This window comes from Octopus bimaculoides, chromosome 19 (assembly GCF_001194135.2).
Source record: "Octopus bimaculoides isolate UCB-OBI-ISO-001 chromosome 19, ASM119413v2, whole genome shotgun sequence".
Taxonomy (NCBI): domain Eukaryota; kingdom Metazoa; phylum Mollusca; class Cephalopoda; order Octopoda; family Octopodidae; genus Octopus; species Octopus bimaculoides.
The window spans coordinates 22,068,622-22,081,863 of record NC_068999.1 but is presented as its reverse complement, the minus strand read 5'-3'; the positions used below and the strand labels follow the sequence as shown (position 1 = coordinate 22,081,863).

Genomic DNA, 13,242 nt, shown 5'->3' with positions numbered 1-13,242 from the left:
CCTTTCTGGTACTTGTGCCCGCAGCATGTGTAAGGACTTTCGAGCGAGATTGTTGCCAGTGCCCCTGGACTGGCTCTTGTGTGGGTGGCACATAAAATACACCATTTTGAGCGTGGCCGTTGCCAGTACCTCCTGACTGGCCTTCGTGCGGGTGACATGTAAAAGCACCTACTACACTCTTGGAGTGGTTGGCATCAGGAAGGGCATCTAGCTGTAGAAACTCTGCCAAATCAGATTGGAGCCTGGTGTAGCTTTCGGGTTCCACCAGTCCTCAGTCAAATTGTCCAACCCATGCTAGCATGGAAAGCGGGCGTTAAACGATGATGATGATGATGATGATGATGAAAGGAAGGTAGCAAATACTAACTCTATGGGAATGTTTTAAGCAGTAACAACAAGATCAATGAATAGAACAGTTACTGTGTTATTGGTATTGCTGAAGAAAAAGCAACCAAAATAATGATAGCAACAGCAACAGTAAGAGGAAAGAAGCCCATATAAAAATTTGCTTACCATTCATTTGAATTTACTATGTGAGTTGAAGCTAAATTGACAATACTCTTATGCTCTACAATTGAATTTGAGCCAATATTTAGAAGGTTGTATGCATGCCTACATATATAATACAGGCAAGCATATATACTAGTACCCCTGTACACATGCACGCACGTGCACACACTGAGTCAAGTCTACATCTGCTGTCTCTCCTCCATCTCTGACATCTCATTTCCCTATCATTCAACTCCCAATAAACTTGTCTACTTATCACTCATCTTCATTATCTTCCTGCCATTCATCTCTATATCACTTATATTATTCACACAACAATGCATAGTATGAAATGCACATGTATTCAATTTCCAACCATTATTCTACTTTTCTTGTCTACCATGAATCCAATGTGTAAGAGACCACATTGAACCTGTTTATAAGCCATACACTTTACCTACACTCTTTTTTGTACTGTCAGTCATCACTCACTCTTCCCTGAGCCTCTTCTTATTGTTATCAATCACTTTCATTTACTACTGCCCTTCTCTTTTACCTCTTCTCGTGCTTATCACACTGTTTCTACCATTATTCTCTCTCCCTGTCTATTCTGGTTCTTCTGTCATTTCTCCTATTCACCTCATAGGTCACATTATCTTGAGTCAGTGCTCTAGTAAGACACAGGCACACTGGGAAGTTACCTGGGGACCTCCTGGGTCTAGGGGCCCAGTTCTGATCTCTGTATGTTGTAATTTGCTGTCAGTAAATAAATACTATAGGACCCAGTGCATTGATATATCCAGGGGACTATAATACTGCTAGATGACCCTGAATTGAGTGACATATCCCAGAGTAATGAATATTCTATTCTTACAGTGTATAAGGCAGTCCTTGTTGATGCTACAATAAAATACAACTACCACACTTTGTAAAGTGATTGACAAATAATCAGAGAAAGCAAAAACTGAGAGGTCTCTTTAGTTCTGCCTTGTGGAGGACATAGCATCATTTCTAGTATTGGCATTATGACAAAATGCAAAAAGTACACACTAAAATGGGGTTGTTTAATGAGTAAGTACAGTGTGGAGAAGAAAGTTTAGTCTTGTCTTGCTTTCTGGTGCTGGTGTCATGATAAAATGCTCCTGGGACCCTTTGTAAAACGGTTATTGAAAGAAAAAGGATCCAGCATTAGAAACTAAGTCAGCAATTAAAATGAATGAACAAAATGTAGTCTTCTGATTTGCTTGTTAGGGCAGTAGCTCTCAACAGAAACTGATTCAAACCATGTCAACCTGTCCAACCTATGCCAGCATGGAAAATTATGATGATGAGACCTGTACAATCCTAATATCATATATAAATGAAAACAAACTAATTAATGAATGACAAAAGAACAGGAGTCATACAATCACCTTCATTAGCAGTGCACTCAGAATAGTTCTAGTGCAACATCCTATACCTTCCATGAGTCATTAAAAGACACTCACACACACACACACACCTGTGGTTGTTTGGAACCTCTGCATTGGATGTTCTAAATGCAGTTGGATGCTTAGACACAATATATCATCTGGAAAACACTTTATTCTATTATGTTAGAACGATCAAACTTCTCATACACATGCTCTGATTATCAAAACTTGTAATATTACTAAGGGTAGTAGTAAATAAACCACTATACAGGAAGCAGACAGGATGAAGATACTCTATGTGGAGCTCTAAACTCAGCAGCAATCATAAATCTAACTGTACATACAAGATATACTATATATATATCCCATGCCAGCATGGAAAGCAAACGTTAAATGATGATGATGATGATAAAACTCTTACCTTAAACACACATTCTCCACTGACATTGAAATTGGTCAGGGTAGCAACCAGTTTGGAAATATTCTTGATGGCCGAATTTCTAAAATATTAGAAGAATATAGTTCCCAATTGTGTGTGTGTGTGTGTGTGTGTGTGTGTGTGTGTGTGTGTGTGTGTGTGTGTGTGTGTGTGTGTGTGTGTGTGTTTGTGTATGAACATATATACTTAATGCATTTAAATACAAAAACAAATTATAGTCATATATGTATTCAATATACTTACACATTCAAGACGGATACAATTTGCCAGCAACAAAAATGTTCCAAAGACCAGTAAAACTATGACACCAGAAAATTACATAGCAAATAAATGAACCATAAGTTTAACTTGGAAATAGAAGCTGAGAATAAAACCAAATGCATCAAGCTGAGATATTGCATCAAGTTTTGCCAAAAGCTTGGTGATACTAAAGCTTAAACCTTCCAGAAGATACAGCAGGCCTTTGGCAGTGATGCCTTGAGCAAAACTCAGATCAAAGCATGGTACAACCACTTCAAACATGGCTGCAACTCAGTTGAGAGTGAGGCATACTCAGGAAAGCTGTCCACAAGCTGATTGAAAAAATTCAGTGAATAGTCATGGAAGACTGCTGTGTAACAATTTAGGAAATTGCTCACAAAGTCAGAATATGCATAGAATCAGTGCATTCTATTTCAATTGAGGATCTGTGTCAGCAAAATTCATCCCCAAGATGCTGGCATAATATCATATATAAATGAACACACACTAATTAATGAATGACAAAAGAACAGGAGTCATATAATCACCTTCATTAGCAGTGCACTCAGAATAATTCTAGTGCAACATCCTATACCTTCCATGAGTCATTAAAAGACACTCACACACACACACACACACACCTGTGGTTGTTTGGAACCTCTGCATTGGATGTTCTAAATGCAGTTGGATGCTTAGACACAATATATCATCTGGAAAACACTTTATTCTATTATGTTAGAACGATCAAACTTCTCATACACATGCTCTGATTATCAAAACTTGTAATATTACTAAGCGTAGTAGTAAACAAACCACTATACAGGAAGCAGACAGGATGAAGATACTCTATGTGGAGCTCTAAACTCAGCAGCAATCATAAATCTAACTGTATTCTAAGCAAGATGCTGGCAGAGCATCAGAAGCAAACTCTGCATGGAAATTGCTCAGGACATGCTGGTCTGAGCAAACCATGACCCAGACCATCATCATTGGTGTTGAGACAATGAGACATATTTTGAAGGTCTTTGCTTGATGCATTCAGTCATCTTGTATGAAAACAAAAATTTGATGAGCATACACTACATGTATTCTAAGCAAAACAGCCAAGAATAGACGTGGCCTATCAGTGCAAAATTTTTTATGCATTCTAAAGAAGGGTGGCACCCCCCACCCAAAGGATTTTGACCACACAGCATTAGTTTTGGCAAGGAAAAAATAATTCGGATACTTTTTGAATGCACTTCATATATTGTAGCAGACAATATATATAGTCTGCTACATATATATTGATTAACCAAAGTCATGTCGCTGTACAAATTCATACAGGAGTATGACAGTGCTATCTGTAAAACACGTTTCTAACCATATAAATAACAAGTGTATGATGCATGTGTCTATTGTAATTGGAGACGAGGAAAATATAAAGGTCACATGGGAACCACTGATCTAGTGATTAATTGACTATTTTTAGGCTTATCAAAGTCATGCCTTTGTACAAATTCAGACAGTGGCGTTTGCCAGTGTTCGCCAATAGTACTGTCTGGGAAACATGTTTCTCACCATGTAAACAATGAGTGTATGACACATGTGTTTATTGTGCTTGAAGGTGTATGCAGGCTTGCAGCATATCCTGTGCATACATTTTAGTAATGGTGATGTAGCACCCATCAACAGATGTGTAGTGCTCACTATTAAATGGTGTTTTACTATAAGCACCCAGCATTCTATTATAAGCACCCAACATTCCACCTATAGAGCAGGCTACAGTAAAGTAACCAAACAATTTTATAACAGTATTATTTCTATGTACAGGATAATACGGTACCTTGACCCACTAATGTTGTCCTGTTGTTTGTGAAATACTAGGGTCAACTTTTATACAGGGTTTATGGAAAATTCCCAATATTTTGGCCAAAAATAGGGGGTTGATTTTTACATGAGATCAACTATTACTTGAGTATATATGGTAATTTATATTCTAGAGTGGTTTCCAGCTAAATATACAATATACGTATTAATACAAAACTCATTTATGATGTTTGATTAAATGTATATAGAGAATAGATTGAATTATAAACAGTAACAAGTTATCTTTTTATATTCTGACTTTATTTTCCTAATTTATGAATATTATACTTAATATTTAACGTTTGTTCGTGCAAAACATGGAATTACCCAGAAAATGGGACTTGACAATAGAAGTGTAAAGAAATATACATTTTCATAAGACTTTGAACTTTCAACCCTTATTTATTTTTCAGTGATGACTGCACCCTCCTCTCTTTTCTTTTCTTTCCCATCCTACTTCCTAAAATTGACAACTTGAAAGATCACCAGCCCTTGTGAGAAAATGTGTTTATTTACAAATACATTGATAGGTATACAATGAGAAGAAAAATGCTTTGTAATGAAATTTCAATGAACTGATCACATCAAATTGAAAAGAAATCTCTCTCTCTCCTTATTTATCTATTTGTATGTCTAGCTATTTATTTATCTATCCTTTCCCCATCCTTTATTATTTTTTACTTCTTTCTTGATTGTCCTAAAACTTCTCTCTCTATCTATTTTTCTTTCACCTCTTTGCTTTTCTATCTTTCTTTCTCCCTTTTTCCAAAACAACAGAAACATTTTCCTCCTCTTCAAAACAAAGCAAAAAAGCATTCCATTCATATAAATGAACAACAAAATGTTCTGTTTTTATCATTTTGATTTTGATTTTGTCTTGAGTTCGATAAACAAATGAAAGTGCCAATAAAGAATTATGCATCTGACTGACTCCTTTTTCTCAAGATATATATATATATATATATATATATATATATATAACCCATGCCAGCAAGGAAAACGGATGTTAAACAATGATGATGATGATGATATATATATATGTATATAATTAATGAGAGTGATAGAAGGTGGAATATACAAGAATCTTTATTGATCACTACAATTGTTTTGATCCATCTAACATCGATCACAGGTAGGATCCTATACAATTGATTGAGGTGCATCCTTTGTGGTAGGTATGTCTCCTCAGATGATGTTCAAGAGGTATCTTGCTAAAATAAATTATGTTTTGCACAACTTATTACTGCATGTTTACTTCTTGGGCTTCATAGATAGAAATGGTAAATTGATGGATGCTGCTTCATTCTTATAGAAGATCAATGACAAAGAGCAGATACAAAAAGAAACGAATATATAAAAAAGTGAAAAAATTATTATAAAAAACTGTCAGTAGATATGGATATACAAATACACATGCATGTACAAATGCACGTGCATGTACAAATGCACACACACGTGGTCTGGTGCACATACACATTTCACACATGCAATTAAGTAAGTGTTGTTAAAGTCAGTGCCAATTAATGGCCAGAGAGACCATACAGCTTGGTGAGTAGTCACACATGCTGTACTGTGCTCCACTGGGTCTGGCTCATGTATCTTTATGGCTCTTATACACTCATAAATACTGACAAAAAGAAAAACATACACTCATACATACTTGCACACACATATTCCCACAGCATATAAATGTGTATATATATGTATACATCTATATCTAATATATCTATATATATATATGGAGGTGGGGGGGTCACTATGTTTGTGTTTATCCCCCATCACCATCTGATAACTGGCATTAATTTGTTTATGTCCTCATAACTTACTGGTTTGGCAAAAGAGAGCAATAGTATAAAAACCAGGTTTTAAATTAAAAGTCAGTACCCGAGTGTGGTTAGAGTCCAATGACTGAATGTAAAACACAAAAGATAAAATCAAACAGAAAATTAAAGAATTCCAATGAATGTAACAACATATCCTTTTTTTTGTGAAATATTTCTCACAATGTTTCGTTCTCTATTATACAAACAATTAATTTTAAATATAAAATCTTCTTAACTGTATTCTATTTATTGAATAAAGAAGTACATATTAATTTTCTGCAGTTTAAATTATATTTATAGGATAAAATATATAAATTCATGTTTTAATGTCTATTTTTACTTTATGTTCTGTGCACAAAATATCTTTATTTGCTCCAAAGTGAGAAGTGAGTTAAAAATATTTGGGAACCACAGGTGAAATAAACATAACAAAAACAGTACATATTACCACTTACAAGTTTCCTGTAGTATCAGAAGATAAGACTGTGACAAGTACATAACATGAAGAATATTTCAAACTGATGCCCATCAGTCTGAACACTAAAAGCAATAATGCTTTTTCTTCTAGATGAGATGTAGTACAACATACAATAGAGGTCTTTTCATCAATAATGATATCGACAAATTCAAACATTTTAGATGGCAAAATCCGTTCAAACATCATTCCAATAGTGACAATATTATATCTGGATATAAGAATAAAAAAAAAACAAAAAAAAAACATCATTATAAATCATATAAAAGTGAGAAAAAAGTTAGTGAATTCATCTTCAGTTTTGACACAGAGTATTCCAGTCACATGACCAGCTGAATTATCAACAGACTGAATTATAACACAGGCAGTCAAGCCTTCCACAGACACATATTCCCTTAATGACAGAATCTGTGTGACACAGGGTGTGGCAACATATGCACATGCACACACACAAACATATATATATTGGGTTGTCCAGAAAGTTCATGTCGATTTCTAAGGGAAATTAAGACAAAACAAAATTATGCCATTAAATATTTATTCAAGTAAATATGAACCATTTTGTTGCACAACCTTTCTTTATCTTTCCTTCAACTTAAAGATTCCGTCTTCCCAGAATTTCTGTGATTTCTTGGCAAAAAACTCATTAAGGTGTTTTTTTTGTGTCCTCCAAAGAATTAAACTTTTTACCATTGAGATTATTTTGCAAAGACCTGAATAAATGAAAATCTGAAGGGGCAATGTCTGGTAAATATGGTGGGGTGGGGTAACACATCCCAGCCAAGCTGCAAAAATTTTTCACAAGTCACCAAAGAAACATGAGGTCTGGCATTATCCTGATGGAAAACAACACCTTCCCTGTTCGCCAATTCTGGGTGTTTTTCTTGAATAGCTGCCTTCAAATCATCCAGTTGCAAGCAGTACTTCTCAGAATTAATTGACTGGTTACTTGGCAGAAGCTCATAGTACAGGATTCCTTTCCAATCCCACCAGATGCAGAGCATGACTTTCTTAGGATGAACACCTGCTTTTGGGGTGGCTAATGGTGGCTCATGTTGCTTACTCCAAGACCTTTTTTACTGAACAGTTGTAAATGATCCATTTCTCATCACCCGTCACAATTTGCTTCAAAAAGGGTGCATTTTCATTGTGTTTACACAGCAAATCACAGATAGAAATGCAATTGAAAAGATTCTTTTCACTCAGATCATGTGGTACCCAAACATCATAGTGATTTGAGTACCCAAGCTTCACTAAGTGCTCATGGATAGTGGATTTTGAGCAATTTAGTATTTCTGCCAATTCCCGCATTGTGTAATGTGTGTTATTCTCAATCGATGTCTTGATTTGGTTGTCATCTGAAGTGGGGGAGGGGTCTGCCTGAGTGTTCTTCATCAATAAGACTACAATCACCAACTCTAAACTTAGCAAACCACTTCTGTACAGTTCTGTCAGCTAATGCACCTTCACCGTACACAGCACACATCTTTTTTGTTGCTTGTGAGGCACTTTTGCTTTTATGGTAATAAAAAAGCATCAAGTGTCTAAAATGCACTTTATAATCTTCCATTTTCATAGGGATGCAAAATTGACACAAATAAAGTAATTTTAAACATTCTTTCTCAAGAGATAGTTTGAAGTGAAAGTGTTAACCAGAAATGTAAGCATATTATATATGTTGATAAATTTGACGTGTTCTAACATATTGGAACATGAACAACTAAAAATTGGCAAGAACTTTCTGGCCAACCCAATATATATATATATATATATATATATATATATATATATATATATATATATCTCACTCTAAGGTTAACCATGATGTATCTAGTGAGTACATATATGTCGTTACCATGTTACTAGAAAGTTAATTCTGTGTTGAGCACTTTGTAGTAACCTTTTTCTCAAAAGATAGTTTCATAGATGGGTATAAAACATGTCTGTTTTTCAATACATTTATCCATTTTAGGCAATTTTATCTATAATCCAACTTTCACAAAAGTTTTCTATCTGATGAGAAATATAGTTGTTCAAACAAAATGTTCTATGATATATGACTTGTTACAAAGTAGGATCATGTATATTTTCTTTTATATCAGAAACTTTATTTCTTCTTTCACTTCATAGATTTTATGTTGTAGCCCCAAATATTCATGCTTTATATGAACATTTGTTGAGAAATTTGGCCAAAAATACCTTGCTATAACAAATTAAAATGCACTCTAGTGTGTACACGTAATTTTACTGAGTACACACACACACACACACACACACACACACACAGAGCATATGAATTTAAATGTTATAAAACTTCACTGAGAGAGTCTCCTGAGAGACCTTCTCACAGTTTGTGCAACACTTTCCAGAAGACATGGGTGAGGTGTAGTTCATTATTAATTCCTTATCAATTAATGTATTCCTTATTAACTTTCATTTATTAATGTAATTTCACCAAGAAATCATCAACATTAATGCAACACTTTCGCTTTTTCCAGGAGCTTTCAATTTCCGAACAGATTTTTTTTTTGTTTTTTGTTGGGGAGAAGTTGTATATTCAATGTACACATTAAACAACTTATATAATCTTATGAAATTAACTTACATTATTAACTACTTACCTTGTTTCTAATAATTGTAATAAAAGTTTATTGACTGTAAGACTTTCAGAAACAATAATTTTGATAGTTGTATTGCTCAGTCCTGGATTCTTGCTTGAAAAAACAGGAAAAGCTGCAGATGGGTAGAAGAACTTAATACTATTAAATTAAAAGCAGTGGAGTAGACTGACAGAATACAAAGGCAAACAAAATGCATTGTTGAATTTAGTTATTCTGAGTTCAAATCTTTTTCAGGTCAACTCTGTCTTCCTTCCTTCCATGCTTGACAAAGTAATGGGATTAAAATCACCAACTATACAACTTACACGAATTTAAGTCTTTTGCTTATGCTAGAAATCAATATTAACTAAAGGTCTACTTTTCAAAGAGCTGGTTTACTAAACTCAGCTGTCTTCTTTAGTATATCTTTTACAAAAGTAGCTGTAGGAGATGAGGAGAGAAGTGGTGGGTTGGGTAATTAGATGAGCTCTTAGGAAGATAAAAACTATAAATGAAAACATAAAAGATAAATGTTATAGACCACATGGTGCCAGTATGGAGAGAGATTAGGTGTTACACTGTTTACCTTACATCTTGTAAAGTAAACAAATGCTGCCTTGTGAATTAAACAATGGCACAGCTCTCAAAATAAAATATCACTGAGACATATGTAAAGTTTGAAACTATAGAAACCAAATGTTAATATTTTTAACAATAAAACTGAAAATATTCTGTTAAAATACATCATGTATTAATAAGAGCATCTAAGGTGGAAACTGGTAGAATCGTTACTTAGCAACATTTCCTCCAGCTTTACATTCTGAGTTCAAATGTTGTCAAGGTAGACTTTGCCTTTCGTTCTTTCAGGGTCAATATAAGTATCTGTGTTGAGCACTAGGGTTGATATAATCAATTAGCCTCTCCTCACAAAATTCCAGGCCTTGTAGCCATAGTAGAAAGAAAGAATAAGAGCCTCTCTACTGAAGAATGAGATGTGCTATCAAAGGTGACTTGATAGAGGGCATACTAAGAGGATATAAATTTAGAGAACTTCATCATCATCATTTAACATCTGCTCTCTATGCTGGCATATTCCCATTGAGGCATGAGATATGTAGTTTGTGGCTACAGCTATGTACAAAATGTCAATGAGGTGTGAAGTGTGGTGTGAGCTGCCTACAGGTTTTGATTGGCACATAAAAAGCTCCGTTCAAACATTGGTCCTCACAGAGGCAGTGACCAGTGACTGAGACCTTTGGTAATATACCATGCTTAACAAGATCTGTCAAGCCAAGTGAAATCATAGTCGTGGCCAATGCCAGTGTTATGTAACTGAGGTCTGCTTTGCCTTTCATTGTTTCAAGTTAATAAGAAAGTGCCAGATGAGGGTGCTGGATTGGAAGAACTGTCAGAGGGTTGGTCAAAAAAAATACCTTGCAGTATCTGATTTGGCTTTGTCCATTTTGAAAGCAACACGTGGGGAACACTAGTATTGAGCAGTATCATACCAAGTTGGCAGCTTTCTCTTGGATAAACATCAGTGGCACAAAGAGGGTAGACTTGAATTAGATGAGCAACTATCAGTTTTCTTCAAAAATTTTGCCCAGATCCACACATACTTTTATCTATCACTTGTTTCAGTCATTAGACTGCAGCCATGCTGGGGCACCGCCTTGAAAAATTTTCGTTGAATGAATCGACCCTGGTATTTTTTATTTTTTTAAAGCCTGGTGCTTATTCTATCAATCTCTTTTGCCGAACCACTAAGTTACAGGGGACCTAAGCACACCAATACCAGTTGTCAAGTGGTGGTGGTGGTGGTGGTGGTGGGGACAGACACAAACACACACATGATGGGCTTCTTTAAGTTTCCATCTACAAAATCCACTCACAAGGCTTTGATTGGCCCAAGGCTATAGAAGGCACCCAAGGTGCCACACAGTGGGTATGAACCCTGAATCATGTAACTGGGAGGCAAACTTCTTACCACATAGTCACTCCTGGATTTATACTTGTGCAAATACATGATGAACCATGACCAACAAAGGCCATACAAAATTGATGGGCAAATCAATAAAACTGGCACCAGTTGTTGCATTCGCCATAATCTGTAAGTTGATTGCTCTCTTTAAGATGAACAAAAACAGACACTCCCAAAAAGACATATAAACTAGCCAACTGTTTCTAGGTTTGGCCCTGCAGAAAGGAGGTTGTATTTTAACCACAGGATATATTTATAAAACTGGTGTTCCATCAGTTATGATGACAAGGGTTCCAGTTGATACAATCAATAGAACAGATTGCTCATGAAATAAATGTGCAAGTGGCAGAGTACTCCACAGACACACATAACCTTAACAAAGTTCTTGGAGAGATTCAGCATGACACAGAATGCGACAAAACTTACCCTTTAAGTTACACATACAACTCATTTTTGCTGGCTGAGTGGCCTGGAACTACATGAAATAAGGTGTCTTGCTCAAGGACATGATATGCAGCCAGGAACCAAACTCATGACCTGACAATCATGAGCCTAATAACCCTAACCAGCTGTCTCAGTACTTTACTTTAATTAGTAACTTACCACTAGTCTTCTTTAATTCATTACTTTGAGTTGTTTGGAGAGAAAAGAAAGTAATATTGTAAAGCTGGCATGTCTTCAAAAAGCTGTTTGAACTCTTGTTATATTCATATTGAATTATTAAAGAAAAAATCTGCCAGGGAAAGTCAAGTGATATCAAATCCTGTTCAATAATAATGATATCACTGTTTGTGTTTAGTAATCTAAAATAAAATATAATAAAATCAGAGTCACATGATATTTTTTTTTTTCAAATATAATAGATAATGGATTCTAAGATGAGTAATAATTCAGAAAAACAATTTCATTTAATTAATCTTAATTCAAATTTATTTCAAGTTATGATGAATAATTCTCATAGTATACATTTTTTTAATCAAAAGGAATATTTTTGATTTAAAACAACAGCAACAACAGTGCACACACACGGCTATAGGTGCAGGTGTGGCTATAGACACACACATAGCTTATAGGAGTGGGCATGACCATGGGGTTAAGAAACTTGGTTCCCAACCTTGTAGCCTTGGGTTCAGTTCCACTGTGTGACACCTTGGACAAGTGTCTTCTATACCTCTGGGTTGACAAAAGCCTTGTGAGTGCATTTAGTATACAGAAACTCAAAGAAGCCTGTCATGCATATATACATATATATGTATCATTCAACCAAAGTGGTGGTTGAATATATTCTTAAGTCCACCATTTCGTCAATTGCAGCAGCTTCCAAGTTTCACCACTAATTCAGTTCTCAACTAAATTGCAAACTGTTAACAGTTTTAAAGAGGACATCTCCTCAGCTACATTTTGACATAAATAGTTTGAGATTTGATTCAGTAGAAAAAAAGTTACATCAAAATATGTGAGACCTGAAGGTGGGCAGGTGTTCATTTTCAATTAACATAATTTTTTTTAATTAAAAAAAAAATATACTTTTCCTAGGCTTAAATGATAGAATTGTTAGTTGCATTCAACAAAAATTAGTAGAAAAAGTTAAGAGGTAGGCGTAGGAGTGGCTGTGTGGTAAGTAGCTTGCTTGCCAACCACATGGTCCCGGGTTCAGTCCCACTGTGTGGCATCTTGGGCAAGTGTCTTCTACTATAGCCTCGGGCCGACCAAAGCCTTGTGAGTGGATTTGGTAGACGGAAACTGAAAGAAGCCCGTCGTATATATGTATATATATATATGCATGTATGTGTATGTGTTTGTGTGTCTGTGTCCCCCCAACATCGCTTGACAACCGATGCTGGTGTGTTTATGTCCCCGTCACTTAGCGGTTCGGCAAAAGAGACCGATAGAATAAGTACTAGGCTTCTAAAGAAAAAGTCCTGGGGTCGATTT

The 13,242-nt window shown here is 35.4% G+C and overlaps 1 protein-coding gene across 1 annotated transcript in view; it reads right to left on the bottom strand.

Annotated features, from left to right (window-relative positions):
- The window catches only part of LOC106872952 (protein shortage in chiasmata 1 ortholog), a 56,593-nt gene that overhangs the window by 18,044 nt on the left and 25,307 nt on the right, over positions 1-13,242 (bottom strand). The window contains exons 11-14 of the mRNA XM_014920132.2: positions 11,911-12,110; positions 9,348-9,459; positions 6,707-6,937; positions 2,323-2,401 (exon numbers count right to left, since the gene is read on the bottom strand). Coding sequence (XP_014775618.2) covers positions 2,323-2,401; positions 6,707-6,937; positions 9,348-9,459; positions 11,911-12,110 — 622 coding nt within the window. The remainder of the gene's footprint in view (positions 1-2,322; positions 2,402-6,706; positions 6,938-9,347; positions 9,460-11,910; positions 12,111-13,242) is intronic.